This window comes from Arachis duranensis, chromosome 4, assembly GCF_000817695.3.
Source record: "Arachis duranensis cultivar V14167 chromosome 4, aradu.V14167.gnm2.J7QH, whole genome shotgun sequence".
Taxonomy (NCBI): Eukaryota; Viridiplantae; Streptophyta; class Magnoliopsida; order Fabales; family Fabaceae; genus Arachis; species Arachis duranensis.
The window spans coordinates 120474768-120497344 of record NC_029775.3 but is presented as its reverse complement, the minus strand read 5'-3'; the positions used below and the strand labels follow the sequence as shown (position 1 = coordinate 120497344).

Sequence of the window (22577 nt, the reverse complement as noted above, 5' to 3'; positions counted from 1 at the left end):
TATATGTTTTAATAAATATATTAATAACAATCAAATATCAATTCCAAGATATAATTTATGATTAAAAAAAGATAATAAATTAATTATTAGTATAAAATATTTTTTTATTTAAAAGAACACAAGAGAGAAAAAAAACATAACACAATAAAACTTGGTATTAATGTGAATTCATGTTAAAAAAATAAAAAATGAAATTCATTTAAAGTTAGTATATAATTATCTTTTGTTATATATGTTAATGAGAAACGTGTTGGCAGAGTGGCATCAGAGGGGACCCTGTTCGAATCCTTCAGTAATGCTTTTTACCAATTTCGGAACAGCAGAGCACCTACAGTGATTTGTGGCCCGCGAATGCATTTGTGGACTCGTACAGGTTAACAACGGTTCACTAATTTGACCACTGTTGATCGAATTAATTGCGTATTTCATCTACAGCATCAACCGAACCGGCCAGACCACTGGTTCACTAATTTTTCAATCGAACTGGCCGGTCTGATTCGATTCTGCTAAATTGTCAAAGTAAAGTTAGATAATTTTTCAAGTAAAAATTTAGAATTCAAACATAGTACAAATAAAATTCATTTAAATTTAAAATTGAATTCAAAAAGTAATGTCCAATTTTACTATTGTCTATTATTTTTGGTAAATAACTAGCATCAAGATATGTTGGTTTAATTATATGTTCTCTATTATATTATGTAATGCACCTCTTTTTTTTTTTTCATAATATACTTTTCTTTTAGGATAATTAATTGTACCTTTAATAATAACATGTTTCCACTCTTTTTAAGCATATATTCGTCAACATTAACTTTTTTTTTCAGTTTTTTTTGGACATTCCTCCTTGATTTACCATGGATTCAACAGAAGAATCATCACCAACGTCGGAGTCATCAAACACTATCATGGACATGGATCTTCATAACACTTTTGCAGAGTTGATGTTCCACTTGCTCCCATCTCCATATGAGTCTCAAGAGATCAACCATCTCACCCTGGCTTACTTTGTCATCTCTTCCCTCGACATCCTCAACTCTCTCAATAGGGTAACATAATATTTTCCATAATATTAACACATTAGCATAGTTTTTGATATCTTGTTTTATGTTGTAACACTGTCACATCATTCATTCTTCCCTTTTTCTGAGCTCAAGTTCTGATTTTTAATAATGGAAGGAAAAAAAAAACCTTTTTTTTCTCTTTGAGGCTATTTCAGGTCGAGAAAGATGCTATTGTTGATTGGGTTTTATCCTTCCAATTTCATCCTGGAACCAAAACTGACCCCAACAATGGTGGGGATGCAATTTTTAGCTGAATTTGACCTCCAAAATTTGAATTTTTTTTTAAATACCTATTTGAAGGGATTTTTTGCAGGGCAATTCTATGGCTTCCATGGTTCCAGAACTTCACAATTTCCTCCAGATGATAATGGGGTAATGAAAATTGTTGGAATTTGAGAAAAAGCTTATTGTTTTCAAACTTTTTTTTAGCTGTTGATGAAGAATCCTTTTGTTAACTTGAAGGTTTTGCTTCACAACCATAGTTACTTGGCAAGTACTTATTGTGCCCTAGCAATATTGAAGATTGTTGGCTATGATTTGTCCAATGTTGATTCTGAATTAATGTTGGCTTCAATGAGGAACCTTCAGCAACCTGATGGAAGGTATGGATTTGAAGCTCTTTATGCTTATGCAATGGTCATATCAGTAGTATGATTAATTCAGATGAGATTTTTATATCTGTTGACAGTTTTATGGCTATTCATATTGGGGGTGAAACAGATCTTAGGTTTGTATACTGCGCAGGTAAGAGAGAAAAGGCATGAAGTGGTCATTCTAATTAGTTAATTAGTAAATAATGTGGGTATGTTATGGCGATCTTAATTAATGACTGTGTGCAGCTGCCATATGTTTCATGCTGGACAACTGGAGCGGCATGGATAAGGAGAAAGCCAAAGATTACATATTGAATTGCCAGGTTTGTGGAGATGCATCACCTAACAATGAAAATGAAATTTAGCATATATTTATGTCATGTGCACTATATTGTATGAAAATAAATTTGATGTCTTTCACTCTTTCTAGTCTTATGATGGAGGCTTTGGATTAGTACCTGGTGCGGAATCTCACGGTGAGTTGGATTATTTTCTCATAATTTATATGTGATTCACTCGCCATAAGGTCTACTGCAATATTGTTGTACTCAGTAGTCATGACAAGAGTTTGGTATTCATCCATAGTTTATATGTTTATTATTTCTTAAACTATATTTATCAACATTACCTGTTTTAGTGACTCAGGCGGTGCAACTTATTGTGCAATTGCATCTCTTCGGTTAATGGGATTCATCGAAGATAATCTTCTTTCCAGTTGTGCTTCTTCTTTGATAGATGTTCCATTACTTCTGGATTGGATTGTGCAGGTTTGTAGTCCTCATCTACAATCTTCATATTTGTATTCATTTGTAATCTAGATTCAGTAGTTCTGTGTTCCTTCTCAGCGGCAGGGAATGGACGGTGGATTTCAGGGTAGAACAAATAAAACTGCCGATACATGTTATGCATTTTGGTAAGTAGGTCTGATCATTTGTAACTTGTAAATCACCAGAGCCTTGATAATTCAGCATGTGTTTGGTTAGGATTGGAGCTGTTTTAAAGATTCTGGGGGCAGAGGACTTTGTCGACATCAAAGCTCTACACAGATTTTTGCTTACCTGTCAATATAAGGTACTGCAATTACATCTCTCTTTGCTGTGTAGTGTGTTTAAGATATTAGGGAGAAATAGAATCTTCTAAGTATATTATGTATCATAAAAAACATAGGAAATGAAAGCAAAGAGGACTGTAGTGACAGTGATTCAAGTTAACCTTGAATTTTGTTCTTTAGTTTTATATGGAAAAAGAAAGGCCTAGTTCATATCGGATTTGGAATTCACCTTGAAAAGATCAGACATTTCTTTTCTATTACGAAATGAGGTGGAATATGTGATACCGATACATTGGTTTGCTTGGGTGACTCCTAAAGTTTTCTTAGGCTTATTTGGACTAATTCTGAAACTCATATTTTGATGCATATATATTTGTTTTTCAACAGTATGGTGGTTTCAGTAAATTCCCTGGAGAATTTCCAGACTTGTACCACTCCTACTATGGATTCGCTGCATTCAGCTTGTTGAAAGAATCTGGCTTGAAGTCACTTTGTTGTGAACTTGGAATCACTGAAACAGCTGCAAAGGGACTCTAACTTCACAGATGTTTAAATATTTTCTCTTGGGGTTAAGTGTGTTTGCATTGGTTTTGGTCACTGCCTTTTTTCCAATAGAAATTGATGCCTTTTGTATGAAGCTTTCATAGTTAGGTGAAGTTTAATTTTCCCATTTGGTGTGATGTGAAATTGTGCATGACTAATTGACTATATTTAAAATTAATTTATATAAACAACAAGAATTTAATTTTTCAAACAACCAATTATTTATTGTCAAATTAGTAAAAGTAACTAATTTTCAAATTTACTACTTCAAAAATCATCTAAATGCATGAATCTTATTGGATGATTATGTAAAATTCTTTATTCTGATCAATACATCAAAATTAAACTCAAATAACAAATATATTATGAGAGTAGTACAATTACAATTCAGTTCGAAAATAGCATAACTGTTTTGGAGTCTTTTGTGGTTCTCAAACAAGACCAAAATGAAGGGGTGTGTCATGTGAGATATTCTCATATTCTTTCTTCATGTCTTTTATGGTTGAACCGTAATATGAGTTATGACATGATAATATGACTTGGTTTGATGTATATAAGCATCTAATAGAACAAAGGGGGGTGGTAGTAGTTGTTTTTATTGATGTCTTATAGCATACATACATATAAACACAGAGAAGATGGGAACTTCCATCTCATTGCCACTCTGCACCACCATACCCTGGAACCTTTGGTCAGCTGTATACATGACAAAGCATCTCAATCATCTGATAAAGAAATGTAATTTTTCGTATTTACTTTATTTGATACTAAGTCGACACACTTTTCTACCATTAGATAATACATATAAGTAACTGACAGATCCTTAAATAGATCTCAGATTTGCAACGAATTAGTCCTTATTGTATCAGCTTAAAGAGATACGTAATAAATAGGCTTAGTGTATGAGAGAAAATAAATAAACAAAATTTTCAAGAAGAAATACAAAGGAGACACTGTTTTATAATGTTGTGAGTGCATTATTATTCTTGTTTCTTTCATTCAAGGTTGTCAAGTATTCTACAAAATTTGTTGCATTATGTTTTTATGACTTTTGTCACATCCTTCTAAATTTCAGCTGTCCATACTGCATAGGGCTACAGTACTTTGGATATTTTGTCCATCATTTTGCAGATATATACATATTTTTTCAACTCCAAAGTTTCACCATAATATTAAACATCAACTAAAGCTGCTCTTGACAAGATAAAGAAACCTTTTAATTTGATTACTGAGGAATCTTGAGGGGAGAAAAGGTCAGAATATTCTCATAAGATATAGCTAAGGATTAACCTCTACTTTACTCCCTTTTTACTATTCAACATCCAAAAAAATGAAAAAGCACCCTTTCAGTCATTCACAAGAACCACAGTAACATACATTTATAAAGTTACAATAGAGGTTAATTAGGCCAATATTTTGTTATTTTAACCGTATACGAGATAGTCAAAGAAAATTTGTGTATATAATCTCATTGTAGACATGATATATGATAGGACTCAATAGTATCGTTTAATTTATGTAACCGACTCTATTTAATAGGATAAGACTTTGTTATTGTATAAGAGTTTTGCTAAAATAATGTAGCAGTGAATAGTATATTTTACTTTGGAATGTGTGGGTAGTTTACTAGTCTTTTACTCCTTCAACTTGTCACACTTTGACAAATTCTAAGAAATAATAATGACTATCTAGCATTAATCTTTTACCTTTGGCAATTGGCATGCAACACAGAAAAAAGGGTCCATGAAAAGTTATGTCTCTAAAGCCATATTTTATTCTTTATTCTGACCTGTGATGATTCTTCAATGTGATGGTGGGGTTAGAGAGAGGGGTGCACCTTTCGGTTCATGACCCACGCGACATATTCACGGGGCAACTGCATCCCATTGTTGTTTAGCAAAAAGCCACAAAAAGCAGTGTCTCTCGTTTACCAAATTTGTCACTTAGTTCAAGTGGTTCTACCCTAAGTCCTGTGCATTGTGCACATTAACCATGTATGTAATAATGTAACTATTTTTCAATTTCTCAAACTACAATTTCATCCTTGATACTTCGGTGATTTTGATCACGCGACAGATAAAACTACTTCTCCAAAAAACTTTTAGTTAATAAGAGGAGACACATGAATAACTATATTTTTAACACGTCTCTTTTGGATTTGTGTAAAACTTGCATAAGTTTTCTTCCTCTTTTCATTTGTCTCGTACCAAAATTTTCTTTTGGGGATTATCAAGAATTGAACTTTAGACCTTTTGGTTATAGAATTTTTGATACTACGTCATGAAACCAAAAACTTAAGCTACTAAGAGTAGACACATGAATGACTATACCTTGTAACTTTGTTGTTTTAATCTTTTATCACTTGTGTCAAATTTAGTAGCTTAGTAGATATTACTTTTATTTTAGAAGTTTAGTGGCCAAAACTCAGGACAAGGAAGCAGAAAAACATGACAAGCATTGGACAATGTTGGCTTAAGATATGTCTCATTCACAAGCTTGTATTAAAGTGAAGGGGAAAAAATATCAAAGACTCTGCAACAATTCCATTAGTGTCCTTTAGACAGCTACATGAATGGAAGAGTTGGGCCATCTGATCACTAAAAAAATATTAATAATAATAACAATAACAATAATATTAGTAATTACAATGTCAGCTACATTAGGAAAATGGAAATTCAATAAAATAAAGCAACCCCATAATTTCCCAATTGCATTAGTCCCACCTTTAAACCTTTTTCTGGGCAGAAAATACTTTGTAACGTTCAGAGTACATTGAACAACTGGCTTAGCAGATTGAGTTTTAACTGCATCCCAAAACAACTCAACAGTGGAGGAAACAAATTCCAAAATCTAAAAACATAAGTGGAATTCATCACAATGTAATTAGAGAGATTAATGAGAAAGAGCAAAAAGAAAGAAAAAGAAAAAGAAAAGAAAAACTCCCTCTAGTTTGATTGACAGAACTTTGGTGTTAGATGGTCTCTTCCTGTGGAAATGTGTCAAAGATTCAAGAAGCTAAGGGAAGTACCTGTGAAGAGCTTGAATGGTGCTGTGGTAGATTATGATGATGATGATGATTATGATGATGAGAATGGTTGTTAACCTCTCTTTCTGTTTTCTTATCAACAATGGTTGTCATCGTGGAACAATCATCAACCTCATCTACATTATTATTTCCCTTATTGCTTTCACCTTCTTGTAACTTTCTTCTAAGCTTCTCTTCTGCTTCTTGCAAGAACTTGAACTTTGGAGGAGGTGACGACTTAATCCTATTAAACTCGGATTCGGTTGTGGACTCGAAAAGAGGATTGAATCCATGCTGGTTGTAAGGACTACTTGGAGTGAAAGGAGGAGTGAAGAATGATGGAGATGCATTAGGAGTCAAATATGGTGTTTCCACAACAAGCAAATCGCCTAAGCTTCTACCTCTTGAACCTTTTCCCTTAGATTTTCCATCATCAGATTCTAAATCTTCCTTTGATTCTTCAACTATTGTGAACAAGAATCTTGGAGGGCCTAATAGCTCTTGTTGCCTCATGTACTCAGCATCTTCACCAAAGGGTTTGAAGTGAAATTCTTTGTTGTTAGTTTGTGATTCAGGGTCATGAACAAGGGTGTCACTGGTACTCATTGAAGAACAAGTGAAACCGGTATTGTGCCTCAAAGATGATGATGATAATGATAATGTTGATGGTGATGGCTTCTTCCAACAAAACATATATAAAAGCTCTTTGAAAGGATTGCCATAGTTATGATTCTCAATCTCTCTATTATTGGTTGTTATCCTCTTCTTCCACCATAACAAGTAGTAAACTTCAGCTACCAAAGCTAACAAGAGGCAACAGAAAACAATGCTCAAACCAAGACCTACACTACTCAAAGATTTCATTATTGACCCTCAAAAAATCACATTGAAACACAACAACTCTTGCAACTTACCTCAAACCTCAATCCAGAGAAAACAAAACATCAAACAGAACATGTGCACTATAAATACAACCAAATCAAAACCTCAAATTCAACAGAGAGAATACAAGTACTAGAGTTTCAAACTTTCAATGTAATATTATTATTTTATCCACATAACATTCTCCTCCCTACCAATAAAGCTTTGACATAATAACAACAAACCTTAGTTGCAAATTGCTAAAGCCTCCCCCAAAAGAACACCAATATGCTAAAAGGGCCACACCCTCATATATCATATGGATTAGTCCCATCATTACCCTCAAAGATTAATAAATAGATGGTGAGAAGTGAAAGAAAGATCCCCTTCATCCATAAAAAAACCACTTTGTGGAGTGTAGAGAGGTTCACGAAAAACCAGGAGCTACAAAAAAATATATAACAATCAAACCAAATTAGTCCAAATGATGGATATTTTGGTCTTTTTAAATTTTAACCGAAATTCTCTCATCCGAGTCCTAAAAATAGTAAAAAAGAAAAATCTTGTTAGATCAGGTCAAGTGAGTGCGATTCTTATTAGACGACTAAATATTTTACATAAAACCTCAGTTAACTTCATGTGAAGTTGATAGTTGAGAGTCGTGAAATGATTTGACAATTTTGACTAAATTGTAATCAAACAATTCTCAATTATCAACTTCACATGAAGTTAACTGTACCTGAAGTTTTACTATATTTTATTGCGGTGATAACTCAAGTACAGTCGACTTTAAGTGAAGTTGATAGCGAAGAGTCGTTAGATGAAAATTTAGTCAAATCAGTCAAATCATCACTATCAACTTCACGTGACAACTGCACATGAGTTTTCACCTTTTATTATTGGTGAATGCTATGGTGCCTTTGATATTGTGTCTAACTTACTAAAAAAGGCAAATAGATAGTATTTAATAAATTTTAAATATTTTACTTTTTATTTTAAACATTTTATTTTTTACTTTTAAAAGAAAATTAGGTAATTTAGGCACCATAGTAAAAGACACCATAAAACTCACCTTTATTATTTATATTTCTATGTTGAGACAGTTACCAAATTCGCCTCACACTGTTTCAGGTAATGGAGGGAGATGAGCATGTATCTGTGCTGGCTCACGGTTGGGGGGTCTCTTCCTTCAAGAGACACTCACATGGGGTCAGAAATAAGAGGAAAGTGACATGTCAATTTATGTCATTACATGTAACATGTTATAATATAAAGTTTTATAAGCTTATAAATGTATGTAAGATCCTTCAAATAAGGGAGTGTTTTCACAATTTTCACCCCCCATGACTCTTGTTGGTTCACTCTACTGACAATTTTGGAGGGACAATGATTCCATATCTGAAAGTCTACCACATCTCTTTCGGTTTTTGGAAGTTTAATCATGACATTGGTTGAATTTTATTTTTTCTTCTTGCATGATTTTTGTTTTGACTTGGTGATTATTAGATTTCAGGGTGAAGCAATATTTTTTGTCATTACTTTATTATTATTCTGATGATAATCAACAAATTAAATAGATGAAGATACTGTCATTTGGCAATCAATTAATTAATTATTGGAGTCTGCATCTTCATTGCCTCATTATATTTGTAAACCCTAAATTAATATGAAGATGGGCCACAAAACCCTATGCTGTCAGAATGAGCCTGTTAAGAGGTTTTATATTATTTGGTTTACTTTATTTATGAATAGTAATTTTTTTTGGTTACCCATAGTATCCTTTGATTCGATAGACCAAAGACTAATATGTCGCAGATCTAATATCCATAAAGAGTCCGTCACTGACCAATGGATTGCTACATGTACAAGGCGGGACACTTGTTTAAGCAAATGCTTAAGTTGATCACTCGGTCAATCTAAATTGGTTTGAATAATAATTACTTAATCAAACTTCACAATGTACCACACCAAAATGCAGACTGAACAAAAAATATTTATTAGTAATTGTTTGTAAAAATATTTAACGTACCAAATACATCAAGAGCAACTACCATGTCGTGCAAGATATGATACCAAAAAAAAAAAAGAGAACCGGTTATCCATCTCATCCAAAAATCAAATTGGTTGTTTTTTAACTAAATTTCTCATCACTTTTTAGATCTCAATCTAAACTAGAATTGTCACAATCCTAGCTTGAGAGAGCATATTAGTATATTACTGAATAGTGAATGTTAGTTAAACCGGTTAGTGGCGGTTAGTGGTTAGTTAGCTGTACTCACTCATTAGTTAGTTAGAAGTTTAGTTTCTAGTAAGAGCTAGTTAGTTATGACAGTTGGCCTAGCTTGCTGAGGTGTCAAGTTGTTAGTGCTTTAGTTAGTTGACTTTACCACAGTTAATTTAAGAAGCATAGATGCTAAGTAGCATAAACCACCTCTTTAATCTAATCATTTGTTAATTATACATCCAAAACCATTTAATCATATAAGTAATTAGGAAAATTCAGCCTTGAACTTTTGGAAAATGAAAGCAAATGATTACATCACAAAGCATTATTCAAAACTTAGATCCATGAACAACAATGTTGCATTTAATTAGCAAGATTACGTTTATTATAAACAACATAATCTACCAAAATTTAACTCACACCATCATTTGTGATAGTAACATACTAACATTCAATTTAACTCCTGTACATGACTCAATTAACTGCTTTTGATCACAAGTTCCATATTTCAAAATCACATTAAAAAAAAGGATTATTCATTTTTTCATATTATTTTTAAAAACAATATTCTGTTGGAATTGTATCTAAATAATTTTGATAAAGTTTGATCCAAATACACCCCTCTTCATTCTTCAACAATCAGCTTTTTCAGGAAGCACTAGAAAATGCCATATCCACCATGAACCTTAATTATTTCTTCTTTTGTGGCACCGACAAATATTTAGTTCCAAGGAGAAAGAACACAAGGAGCCTGGAATGGAGTAATGGACGGTCTCACTGTATATGATTGTTTGTCATTGCACAAGTGGCCAAGGACAAAAAGGCAACAGTAACATGCTCTAAAAGGAATCACCAGCATAAAGCATATATCTTATTGTTAATTAATGTTCTCTACAAAAACTAATTCCAATTTTGTATGATCAAGCTAGTTATGATGTCTTGCCTATAAAATCGGTGACTTTAGTTGGAAAGAAACAAATAATCTTGTATTATTCCGTGAGAATAATTCTATATCGTTCTACCATCTTCTGAGATATTATATCCAACTAAATCAAGTAGATATCAACCTTTATAGTCAAAATTTCTTTTCATCTCACATAATTTTGTTTGGAGAATGTCAGGGTATTAATATTTTTATAAAAAAAATAAATAAATAAATATTAAGCTAATATAAAATAAATATAAAAAAATTAATCACCTAATATTTACTTTTTAATAATATATTTATTGTTAAAAAAATTGTGATAATTAGCGTTGATGCTAGGGAGACATCTATATTAACTTAAGTATGAGAGATTCAGCCATCTCAGAGATATCCACCTGTAATAGTTGCGGATAGTCCTTCACAATACAAAGTATGAGAAATTCAGCCATCTATAGGTGTGAGATGCTTCCTTAGCTTTTGTAATATAATTTGTAACATTATTAGTATTGAAAATATTTTAAATGTTTCAACATTTTAGATATTCCAATAGTTTGAATCAATCAGAAACTTTATATACGTGATTGGAATTAATAATAAATTATTTCTATAGTATTATTTCTACTGCAATATCTAATCCTCTTAACGGTAAACACCATTTACACAATACGTTGGTGCACAGAGAGTACGCAAGTTAAGCAGGAAATCTTGCATTACATAATTGCCTGAAAGATCGATTTTGCTCTCCACAGGCACATGCCCAAATTTAGCAGATCCTACTTTACAAGGTTAAAGTTACTAAGATTTTTCAGGGTATGATGTCAAATAAATAATGAGAAAACGTCAACACTTAGATAATTAACCTGTAAGGTAATGGGCTATAAATAATAAACATTAGAATGAAGGCTATTCATCTAAAATTTTGAAGGCAACTACCAAATAATAGAAAATATAAATATAGAACATAAGGTGCGGTGAATAATGGACTAGATAAAAAAGATATATATAGTCACAAAAATACACTTCCTTAGTTCCTTCGCCAAAAAATTTTCAACAGTTCGTATCCACCCAAAACGTGGATAAACATTCAACACCACGACATCCAGGTGGCAGGACATCAAAATGCTTTACGAGAAATTTATAAAAAAAAATTAAAAAGGGTTCAAAACATCCTGCAAAGAAAACCATAAAAAAAACATCTAGCAATAATCGACAAATTTAATCAACTTCCTCAATCTTAGGACCAGCACCGCTTGAGGCAGATGGTGGAACATCATCGTCCATAGCACCAGCACCCATGTCAGGACCAGCTCCACCTTGATACATCTTTGCAATGATTGGGTTACAGATGCTCTCCAACTCCTTCATCTTGTCTTCAAACTCATCCGCCTCAGCAAGCTGGTTACTATCCAACCATTGAATGGAACCGTCAATTGCATCTTCAATCTTCTTCTTATCATCTGCAGTGAGCTTAGAAGCAATCTTCTCATCCTTGATGGTGTTCCTCATGTTGTATGCATAATTCTCAAGAGCATTCTTAGCATCAACCTTCTTTTTGTGTTCCTCATCCTCTGCCTTGTACTTCTCTGCCTCCTGAACCATCTTCTCAATCTCTTCCTTAGAGAGTCTTCCCTTGTCGTTGGTGATTGTGATCTTGTTCTTCTGGCCGGTGGTTTTGTCCTCAGCAGAGACATTGAGGATACCATTAGCATCAATATCGAAGCAGACAGTGATCTGAGGAACACCCCTAGGTGCTGGAGGAATGCCAGAAAGTTCGAATTTTCCCAACAAGTTGTTATCCCTGGTTCTAGCTCTCTCACCCTCGTAAACTTGAATCAACACACCGGGTTGGTTGTCTGAGTAGGTTGAGAATACTTGCTCCTTCTTTGTTGGGATGGTCGTGTTCCTTGGAATAAGGACGGTCATGACACCACCGGCAGTTTCCAAACCAAGGGAAAGTGGAGTGACATCCAAAAGCAAGAGATCCTGAACCTTCTCGTTACCCTCACCACTCAAGATCGCAGCCTGAACAGCAGCACCATAAGCAACGGCCTCATCAGGGTTGATGCTCTTGCAGAGCTCCTTCCCATTAAAGAAGTCTTGCAAGAGTTGCTGAACCTTAGGGATCCTAGTAGAACCACCAACAAGGACAACGTCATGGACACTGCTCTTGTCCATTTTTGCATCCCTCAAACACTTTTCAACAGGTTCCATACACTTCCTGAAGAGATCCATGTTGAGCTCCTCAAACCTAGCACGGGTAATGGTGGTGTAGAAGTCAACACCTTCATAGAGAGAATCAATCTCAATGGTGGTTTGTGCAGTTGATGAAAGGGTTCTCTTCGCCCTCTCACAAGCGGTTCTCAACCTCCTAAGTGCTCTGGGGTTACCAGAGATGTCCTTCTTGTGCTTTCTCTTGAACTCTTGAACAAAGTGGTTAACCATCCTGTTGTCAAAGTCTTCGCCTCCAAGGTGAGTGTCTCCAGCAGTGGCCTTAACTTCGAAGATACCCTCTTCAATGGTGAGAAGAGAGACATCAAAGGTACCACCACCAAGGTCAAAGATCAACACGTTCTTCTCCCCGACGCTGGTGGCCTTCTTGTCAAGACCATAGGCAATGGCCGCAGCGGTAGGTTCATTGATAATACGCATAACATTGAGACCGGCAATGACTCCAGCGTCCTTTGTGGCCTGACGTTGGGAGTCATTGAAGTATGCAGGGACTGTGACAACAGCGTTCTTCACTGTGGAACCAAGATAAGCCTCGGCAATTTCACGCATCTTCATGAGAACCATGGAGGAAATCTCCTCAGCAGCGAACTGCTTGTCCTCACCCTTGTAGTTGACCTGAATCATGGGCTTGTCAGCAGGTCCGGCAATAACCTTGAATGGCCATAGCTTGATGTCGCTCTGAACAGAGGCATCGGTGAATCTTCTACCAATCAAACGCTTAGCATCTGCAACGCATTGAAATAACAAATAAGCAAAAGAGACATAATAAAATGAATAAAACAATACTAAAATGGATATTATATTATATAACAATTACAGCAAAATTCATCGAGGTGATATTAAAAATTATACAAACAACCAACAATCTCAGATTCTCGGTTTTCTGTTAAATATTAATTCTACTTGAATATGGGTTGAATTTTGACGAATTATGCGGTTCAACTGGAAAGCCTAACACTAAGAATAATTTCATGCTTAACATAAAATAACTCGCCAAACCATATTAATCAGCTCAACAACCAGAATAATCTGAAATATTAAATCAAATAAAAGTACATTGTGCTAGGAAGCATATCTCATTGGAAAACAAGATATAAATAGTTAAGCATCTAACTTTTACAACTACAGATTAACTCATTAAATCACTTATGAATAGTTACTATAAGAGAGCATATAGATCTACGTAAGTTCATACACAAATTCAGATCTAACATTCACGAAGAGAAGGAAACATAATTAACTAGACAATAAGCTAACAGATCCATATCAGCTGAGAAAACAGAACTTGGATCTTACCAAAAACAGTGTTGATAGGGTTCATGGCGACCTGGTTCTTAGCGGCATCACCAATCAAACGCTCGGAATCAGTGAAAGCAACGTAGGAGGGAGTTGTCCTGTTCCCTTGGTCATTGGCGATGATCTCGACACGGTCATGCTGCCACACTCCGACGCAGGAGTACGTAGTTCCGAGATCGATTCCGATCGCAGGTCCGTCTCCCTTACCGGCCATCGTAGATCGACGAAGCTAGGAGAATGCGAGAGATCTGAGGATTAAGGTTTGTTATGTGGGGCGCGGCCACACAGAACAGAAATGAGAAAGAAAAAAGAATGTAGGTTCGTACAGAAATGAGAAGGAAGATTAGGGTTTTTACGTTCGTTATGAGGTTGGAGAGGAGAGTGCTTATATATGGGTTTGGGTTTTTGAATTTTCAATATATTTTTGGAATTCTAGAATGTTCTTTTAGCCGTTCCGTGTAGATGGGATTTTGCATATTTTGGGAGATGGTGTAGGAAGCTCTTTTCTTCTTCTCTGCTCTCTGGTTGGTTCCAGATGTTTCTTTTTCTGCTGACTCGGATTCACATTTCATTATTTTATTTTATTTTATTATACCATCAATTTATCAGTACAAGGGCCGATAACTAACTAATTTGAAATAAAATTAGGTTAAGATTCTTTCCTTTCGAGTAATTTATATTTTTGTTACTGTCTTTGCTTAATGTAATTTTGGCAGTCCTCATTTTATTTGGAAAACAAACTTCTATATTATGATCCTATGTGTTTTGATTATTAATTAGCATAAATAAATCATAGAGTATAAATTATAGGGATGATAAAAATATACTAAACTAAATATACACCCAAAATTCCTAGAGATTTACATTTTACTTTCATTTGAGTATACGTATTTTAAATATTGAAAAAAAATCATATCATATAACATAGAATTTGATAGTCTGAAACATATCGGTAAGCATAATAATACTAAAATAAGTATTATCATATTTTAGCATATATGGTGATGATCATAAGTAGTATTAGAGTTAATATTCAAATGACTTCTGAAATTTGATCTGTTTTAATTTAGTTATCGAATTTAATCTTAAAATTTTAACGTATACTTTAAATTGGTCATTTCATTCATTTTTATTACCGGAAAGTACAATTAAATGATGTCGTTTTACTTCTTCCTTCTTTTCAAGTAGCCATGGCTTGGATACTACTTCAAACTTCAGAAATCTCAATATGATCTCATCTTCATTCTCCCTTCGTATAGTCGTGCCACAACCTCTTTTACTTCCTCCATTTCACTCCAAACTGATTCTTAATTATCATTATTATTAATTATTATTGAAAAAAAATACAGAATAGGGGATAGAGTTTGAGAGTCCCTTCCACATTCTCAAAGAACTGTCCCCTTTCCCATTAATCTGAAAGCTTTTCATGTGATTGAAATAGCTGATTCGAAGACGGATTATTCCGGCCAAGACAAAATGGATAAGAAAAAGAATAGGAAGATACAGTATAAAAAGGAGGAGGAGGGGGCCACAAACAGTGCACATCGGTGCAGTGGCCAAGATTGCACGACCAAGAAAGAGGTGGCAACGATTACAAATATGACGGTGGTGGAAAGATGTAGCCAGAGCTTCTTGTTGGTTTGTTTGGGTTTGGCACCATAGAAATAGGAACAGGGAATTGGGGTTTTGAAAAACGACGTTGTTTCTCTTGTGTCACTGTCAGGTGTCAACTAAATTTGCGACGTCATTTTTCTATTCCAATTTCTCTAATTCAAGTAATTTCAATTTAATATTGTTTCACAAAACAAGACAACAATTAAACTATTACAAAATATAAAGCCACTTAGTATAATCAAAATCATAAAGTTTACAAAGATAATACATTTACAACTCTACTACAGTAGTATCAATCTCAATGGTACAGTTTAGAAGGTTAATCTACTTAGCCCCTTTACAATGCAATCCTCAACCATGGATTGGTATGCCTTCTGGTGTTGCTATGCTTCCTCTTCAACTCCTGAACAAAAAGTCATACCATTCTATTGCCAAAGTCCCCAATTGAGATAATAAGTTCATTGATATAATTGCCAAGAGTTAAGATAAGCTAATTGATGCAGAATGGACAACCTTAATTAATTGCATGAGCACTTTTGATTCTCTCAAGTGTTTCTCTATTTATGTAAGTCAACAATTATAGGCAATGTAGAGAAGAATGTTAAATAACAAGCTAAGGTATTGATCAAGATGAATTGGACCCAACACAAATTACATTTCCTTTGTGATATAACCTTAAACTAATGATGAATTACAATGAGATAGTTCCCTATTTCTAAACAGTAGATAACAGTGGCAGAAGTATAATATCCTTATCACTTCTTTTCAAATTTACTTATTAAGACTATGGTTGCAACTACCAAAAATAAAATTTACATCATAATGTACCAGGCTTTGAAGATTGATTAGCTAAACAATGTTACAGGCCAAACAATTACCGCATATCTTAAAATTCACGTGATATTTCTTATTTTTTAAACTGTAGTTGCAACTTGCAAATAATGGCAACAACATGCAACACAGATAACATGAATTACCATATATGGTTGAAAAAACAAAATTAACAAGCTGAAAACTCAAAATCTTAAAGGGGAAAAAAAATGAAAACGCCATTGCCAAGAATGGAACGATCGCAGTGGGATTCGAACCCACGACCTTTAGATCCGGAGTCTAACGCGATATCCACTCCGCTATGCGATCAAACATATGAACAATGGTACTACAAGCTTTTAAATTCTGATTCAATCGAAGCTACATCTCTGAGTTTGGCAAAATACAAATCGACACGCATATTCTTATTTTCAAACCTAACATTAATTAAAAACAAAAAGTAAGTGGATTATTACGAGATCATAATTGTTGTTATCGATATCAGAAACATCAACAAATGAGAGTAAACTGGAAACCGAAACCAAAACCAAAAAAATGAAAAAAAAATCTTATATATATATATATATATAGAGAGAGAGAGAGAGAGAAGAGTGAGGAAGTGAGTATTTTTGTGATGGCGAACCTGATAGATTCAGATCAGAAAAATCCAAAGAATGCGATGTATGGTTCCTTGCTGCGGGTAACGGTGACAAACGCGAATTTGAGATCTGAATTTCTGAAAAGAACACACGTTCTCGCTGGAAACGAAAGGCAATTAATGCGGGTTTTTGCACTGATTTGTGAAAGTTGTTTTCATTGTGGGCCCAAAATAAATGTGGCCCAAGTCCGCTTTCTCAACATGGGTTTGGAGTTTGCACTTTGCACCACACCGGCTAATTTGACTAACCAATTTTTGTTGGTCAAGTCGTCAGCTCACTCGTTCATTTAAGCAAATGTTACGGGTTTAAATCTCGTGTATTCAGTAATCTATTGGCAAGTGGACAAACTCTTAAATAGAGGTCAGATCCATGACGAATTAGTCCTTAAGCTATTAGATTGGGAGATATCATGGACAAAAAAATAATTAATTAATTTTTTTTAAACAAATAAAATATAAGAGCAATTTATGAATAAATTGTTTTATATTTAAAAATTATTATAGAAATATTTGTTTTAAAATTAAAAAATTATATCAAATATAATTAATGTAACTTTTTACAAGTTAAAATTTTTAAAAAATAAATTTTAAAACTTCTAAAACAGACCTTTAATAATGTTTAGTGTTTAATTGCCAAAACATAATGATCATATAGTCGAACTTTACGAGGTCTTCTTTTAAAAATAAAAAATAATAACAAAAGCTTTTTAAGTTTTTTGGATACCAAGGAAAAAAATATTTATTTTGATTTTCCAATGCTTTATTTTCACATCATCAGTGGATGCAAATGTTTATGTTTACAGTCTACCTTTTATGATCAATTGCCATTTCTCAAAACGAATATATAAAACCGTGAGACAAAGTTAATTTTATGAAAAAAAAGATTAAAAAATTAATAACAATAATAATAAATTTTATCTATATAATTTTGTTATACATGGAACTCAACATTTTACCATTAATTTTTATCTTATATACCAAATAATACCCTTAACTGAAAAAATAAAATAAAACAAGATAAAATTATAGAATTAATGTGAACGAAAAATAACTTTTTAGTTACAAAACATCTAGATAGATTATAGTATTATACTTTATCCAAATCAAAAAGTGACGAGTTAAATAAAATTGCGTCTTAATCTTAATTAATATTAAAATATCACTTTTTTCTGTTTTTCAATTAATAAATTACAATCTACCTAAGAGTTTTCCAATAAGATCTGCCTCTGGTGATTTGGCTAGCAAACAAATTATTTTTAGCTGGTTATGCTCCTCAAGAAAATCGTAACCAAATTGAGGAGGTTATTTTGTTTGATAGGATTTAAATAATGTTGTGACCATTAAAAAAATTGTTATTTTCAATGTCTTGATGATTACACTTTGCTAGCAGACACTTGTCTTGATACATTTTATCTGGTTAACTATTTTTGGGGTCATTTAATTTTAAATTACGGCAAATTGTTCAACTGATAACCAATTAGATCAGCCATTGGCATAATAATCAATTTAAATGGTTCAACTCATTTATTTATTTAAATACAGTTTAAATTTTATTTTGTATATATAATAATATATTAGTTAATAATTAATTTTTAGATAAAATTTAGATTTACAGTAAATTAATTTTAACATATTAAATTAAGAGATATTGTGAAAAAATTTGTTAATCTCATCTATCTATCTATCTATTTTTATTAAATAAAAATTAATACTAAATTAATGTGAAATTAGTCTATGTCATATAATTAACTTTTTTTGATATCGTGTTAACTATTTTGAATATGTGACAAATTGAAGCATGTCAATTATTTTGAATAAATGACAATCATTAAAAAAATTTCATGTGTTATGCATTTTTATTTACAATAAAAAAACATATTCTCTTAATCAATACTCTTAATTAATTAGATTTACTATATATCATTATGCATTTTAAGTATATTAAAGTAACGGTTAATGTAATTAACATCTATAGTAAAATTGTTATAATAATAATAATTTTCAATTACAAATAATCTAATACAATCATACTAATTACTATAATTATTATCATAGAATTTATTTTGATGTAATTTTTATGTTTCAAGAGTTATATAAATTTTTTTATAACTAATTATAAAATAAAAATTCATATTTTATTTTTTATTATCTAAAAAATATTGTATAATTATAATATTAATCTTTTTTGTATTGTGCGACTCTAAATCTAATTATTATTAATATAAAATACATAAATTCTATTTGATATGGACAAAATCAACATTTTCAAAGATTTGTCGACTTGCAATCTAATTTTCTTTTGCGACTCATCAAGTTGGCCTCTATTATTTCTTAGTAAGGATGCCATCAACACTTAGTAATGACGTTATTCAAAATGCATCATAGAAAAATATACATATATTACATAAATTTTATATTCTCATCAATTATTTGCAATATTTTAATTGCTTAGATATGTATACAACAATGCGATAGAGATGTATGTAATTCACTATTTGCATAACGGTGGGGAACACAGTTGTAATATTAGCCATGTCTACGTGGTTACACGTCCTTATGGCATTATTATACATATTATCATTTTTTGTGCATTATGGCATTATATTTTGTTTTGGATTGATATGATAATATATAATATTTTGCGATGATACAAATTACGATCTTTCTTTAGTGTTGTATATTATTTTGTAACAGTACAACTACGTACGTAGAGCCTTAATTAATATTAGTTAAAAAATATTAATCATCTAATATTTTTTTTTAAATAATTTTATTTGTATGTGTTATTCGTATAATATTATCGCAATTTAATTGTATTATTAATTTATTATTATTACAAGTTTCACCGTCTCGTTGTCCTTTGCAAAGATATTTTTATCTCGTGGTTGATAACTATTTATGCACTTTTTTATTTTTCTAATATTATCGTTACCGGTCCTTTTAGCACTTTTGGCCAAATATATCTATCTATGGTTAATTAGGTGTCATCTTCAATTAGTGACCTTATGAACTTTATTAATTTTACGATTTTACTAATTTTGTAGACTAATCATAGAAAGTATGTGAGCACTATTCCAATAATGGTGCCACAAGATACTTTTGTTTTTCTTTTTATTTTCTTTTGACAAAAAAGTTGATTACTTTTGAAGGAAAATGATTAATTAGTAGCGGCGAGAAAAAATAAAATTTTCGAAAGAATTCCGTTAAAAAGGCAATGAAAAATTTTAATAATGTGTATAATGGATTTTGAATTTGTTTCGATATAAAAAAAATTAAAACAGTTATTTTAAAAAATTAATTATTTTAATTTTAATTAATTTATCAAAGGAATTTATCCAAACACCTTATTCTTTCCCTCTTCTCAAATCATTTGTTACTCTACTCTCATCAATCATCCCACCTCGTGGGTGTTGGAAGTTTTATCATTGGTCATCAAACAATCATCCACATAGTTATTAAAATAATCATCCGACTACCTAATGAAATAACCATCCAACATTTGTTAAGTGTTGTTCCGGGGATTTATTTAAAACCGAATGATTGGACTTTGAAGTGAAAGCCCAAACGCGGAAGAATGTTGGTCTCCGACTTGTTCACGTCTGGGAGTCGCTATCTGAGTTGTACATGTGTGTTTGAATAGGTGGGTGGTGGTACCTGCAAGACAATCCGATACCTAAGTTAGCAAGGGGTTAAGCAGGTTTAGAGTATTGGAGTCCCTGTTTACCTGAGTGTGTTAGTGTATTTATAAAGGATGAATCAATAGACACCGTTGAAGTAGTTCCATTTCTGATGGTAGATAATCATCCCTTTATCTTAGTGTTGTTAAGATATCTCTTCTAGAAGTGGATGAGAGATTTAAGAAGACAGCTACTCAGTTGGATAAGTGTTGGTTGCTTGCCTGCGTCGAGGCTGACCTCTTGGAGGAGGTCGGACGAGCGTTAAAGACTAATCTTCTAGATTGGGCCTTTTAACTTGATCGGGCATGGCTTGTGTTTTGGGCCAGAGTATGAACAAGTGTATATATTTAAACTGAATCAAACAAAATAACCATCCAATTAAGAATTAAAATAATCATCTACATACCTAGTGAATTGAACATTCAGCATCTAAATTCATGAAACAAAGCACTCGCATTCTTGATATCTTCAACACTAGGCTGCGCAACAGGGCTTCCTATTCTCGTATTTCCTACCACGGTGTGCCAACGGGGACTTCAACCGTGCCTGGTTGCGGCTGCGGCAGGATCCAAGGGGTGCAACATTGAACAATTGTTGGTTGCGCGGTAATCGGATGTGGCCGCGGCGACGAGGAAGAAAGGAAGGCCTGCGGAGGGATCCGATCCTCTTTGGTCAACCTGAATCTCTCTTTGTTCGCGACGGAAAAGAAAGGAAGGCCTGTAGAGTGATCCGATGTTGTTTGGTCGACTTGAACCACCTTTGTGTGCGACGGGGATACTCCGACTGCGATGAACAGGGCGGCGTCAAGTTGTAGTCTGGGCGGCGACGGCATTTGTTGTTGACCGGTGAGAATGGAAGATAATGACCGTGGAAGACGTGAAATCATACGCAGAGAACGGAGGGGTGGTGATCTCAATGTGACACATAGACAAATTCTAATTTCTGTTTGAATTTAAAAAAAGTAATTATTAAAAATTAATTAAATTAATTATTATATGATCTAAATATTTTTTTATTCTTATTATATACATTGTACACTAAAATTATTGTCTTCCTAAACTTTCTTTTTTTAAAATACACTAAAGTGAGTTATTTAGAGTTATGGTGTATTTAGTTTGTATTTTTATTTTTATTTTTTATTTTTTAAATTTTATAAAAAAATAAAAACAATAAAATTTTGTAAAAATACAAATCAAACACAGTTTTGTTACTTGTTCAATTAGTTGTGATCTCTCTATTTTCTTAATCTTGATTTGATAATAATTTCCAACAAAATTTAATTATTATTTAATTAAACACTTAATACAGGCATATATAAAGTCAATTATGTTTATTTAAATAAATATGAGACAATGAACAAACTGAATTCATTGAACTATTTTAATTTTAATTAGTTGTTACTCACTAATTAAGACAATAACTAGATAGAAATTAAAATGAGTCACGTGGTGATTTCATTTGATTACACTTTCGTCTTTGACTCATATGATGCACCATCCACCGCACATGGTTCGATCAAAAGGTTTATAAAAATAAATTATAAATAAAAAATAAATATCAACATCGTATAGAAATGAAAACGTGGGCCCACATATAAAGTAGGTCCATGAGATTTGATATATGACATGAAAGGTTTTTGGACCCATTGTATCAAGTATCAACCAGTGTCTGTCGTCCCCACCAAGTGCCAAATCTTCACTCCACCAATAAAATTCGCCAACAAAAGCAGAGGTGTGCAAGTGGTTAAATTTATCCAATGAATACCAAAGATCATGATCAAATTACTCTTTTTATTTAACCAACTTTAGTTGATTGAACAGTCGTTTAAGAATAATAATACTATCCAAACTCATAGATACTCGCTCCATCTTTATTTGTTCAGGACGGATTTTTAGTTGTGCGATATCTTAGACGAGTTAGATCGGAGTCGGGTCGGGTTTAGGTTATACTATATATATAACATGTATAATTGAATAAAAGTCATGATATTTTTTATTGAAAAAGACAGGT

At 32.7% G+C, this 22577-nt stretch overlaps 3 protein-coding genes, 1 long non-coding RNA gene and 1 other non-coding gene across 6 annotated transcripts; 1 reads left to right on the top strand and 4 right to left on the bottom strand.

Annotated features, from left to right (window-relative positions):
• Positions 1-798: 798 nt before the first annotated feature.
• LOC107486961 (geranylgeranyl transferase type-1 subunit beta) lies at positions 799-3466 on the top strand. Its single transcript, XM_016107545.3, has 11 exons — positions 799-1046; positions 1217-1292; positions 1375-1433; positions 1524-1663; positions 1750-1805; positions 1901-1977; positions 2085-2130; positions 2300-2421; positions 2500-2567; positions 2638-2725; positions 3093-3466. Exons 1-11 carry the CDS (start codon positions 855-857, stop codon positions 3240-3242), a joined length of 1074 nt encoding a protein of 357 aa, XP_015963031.1. The 5' UTR covers positions 799-854; the 3' UTR covers positions 3243-3466.
• Positions 3467-5839: 2373 nt separating this feature from the next.
• Positions 5840-7431, bottom strand: LOC107486960 (uncharacterized). The gene has a single exon (XM_052260016.1). The coding sequence runs from the start codon at positions 7135-7137 to the stop codon at positions 6256-6258; it is 882 nt and encodes a 293-aa protein (XP_052115976.1). The 5' UTR covers positions 7138-7431; the 3' UTR covers positions 5840-6255.
• Positions 7432-11286: 3855 nt separating this feature from the next.
• On the bottom strand, positions 11287-14198 carry LOC107486958 (heat shock 70 kDa protein 4). Its single transcript, XM_016107541.3, has 2 exons — positions 13809-14198; positions 11287-13237 (listed from the first exon to the last, which is right to left on the bottom strand). The coding sequence occupies exons 1-2, from the start codon at positions 14020-14022 to the stop codon at positions 11499-11501; spliced, it is 1953 nt and encodes a 650-aa protein (XP_015963027.1). The 5' UTR covers positions 14023-14198; the 3' UTR covers positions 11287-11498.
• Positions 14199-15630: 1432 nt separating this feature from the next.
• Positions 15631-16992, bottom strand: LOC127746516 (uncharacterized). Of its 2 annotated transcripts, none has more exons than XR_008008186.1 (2): positions 16876-16992; positions 15631-15847 (listed from the first exon to the last, which is right to left on the bottom strand). It is a non-coding gene; the product is annotated as an uncharacterized LOC127746516 (long non-coding RNA). The 2 variants fall into 2 exon arrangements; XR_008008185.1 differs by having other exon boundaries at positions 15631-16669; positions 16876-16984.
• On the bottom strand, positions 16490-16562 carry TRNAR-CCG (transfer RNA arginine (anticodon CCG)). Its single transcript has one exon. It is a non-coding gene; the product is annotated as a tRNA-Arg (tRNA).
• Positions 16993-22577: the final 5585 nt, after the last annotated feature.

Coding starts and splice junctions, on each gene's coding strand:
- LOC107486961 (XM_016107545.3), top strand. CDS start 855: ATGGATTCAACAGAAGAATCATCACCAACGTCGGAGTCATCAAACACT. Junction 1,047..1,216: donor TCCTCAACTCTCTCAATAGG/GTAACATAATAT, acceptor AGGCTATTTCAG/GTCGAGAAAGATGCTATTGT. Junction 1,664..1,749: donor CTTCAGCAACCTGATGGAAG/GTATGGATTTGA, acceptor ATCTGTTGACAG/TTTTATGGCTATTCATATTG.
- LOC107486958 (XM_016107541.3), bottom strand. CDS start 14,022: ATGGCCGGTAAGGGAGACGGACCTGCGATCGGAATCGATCTCGGAACT. Junction 13,238..13,808: donor CCCTATCAACACTGTTTTTG/GTAAGATCCAAG, acceptor AATGCGTTGCAG/ATGCTAAGCGTTTGATTGGT.
- LOC107486960 (XM_052260016.1), bottom strand. CDS start 7,137: ATGAAATCTTTGAGTAGTGTAGGTCTTGGTTTGAGCATTGTTTTCTGT.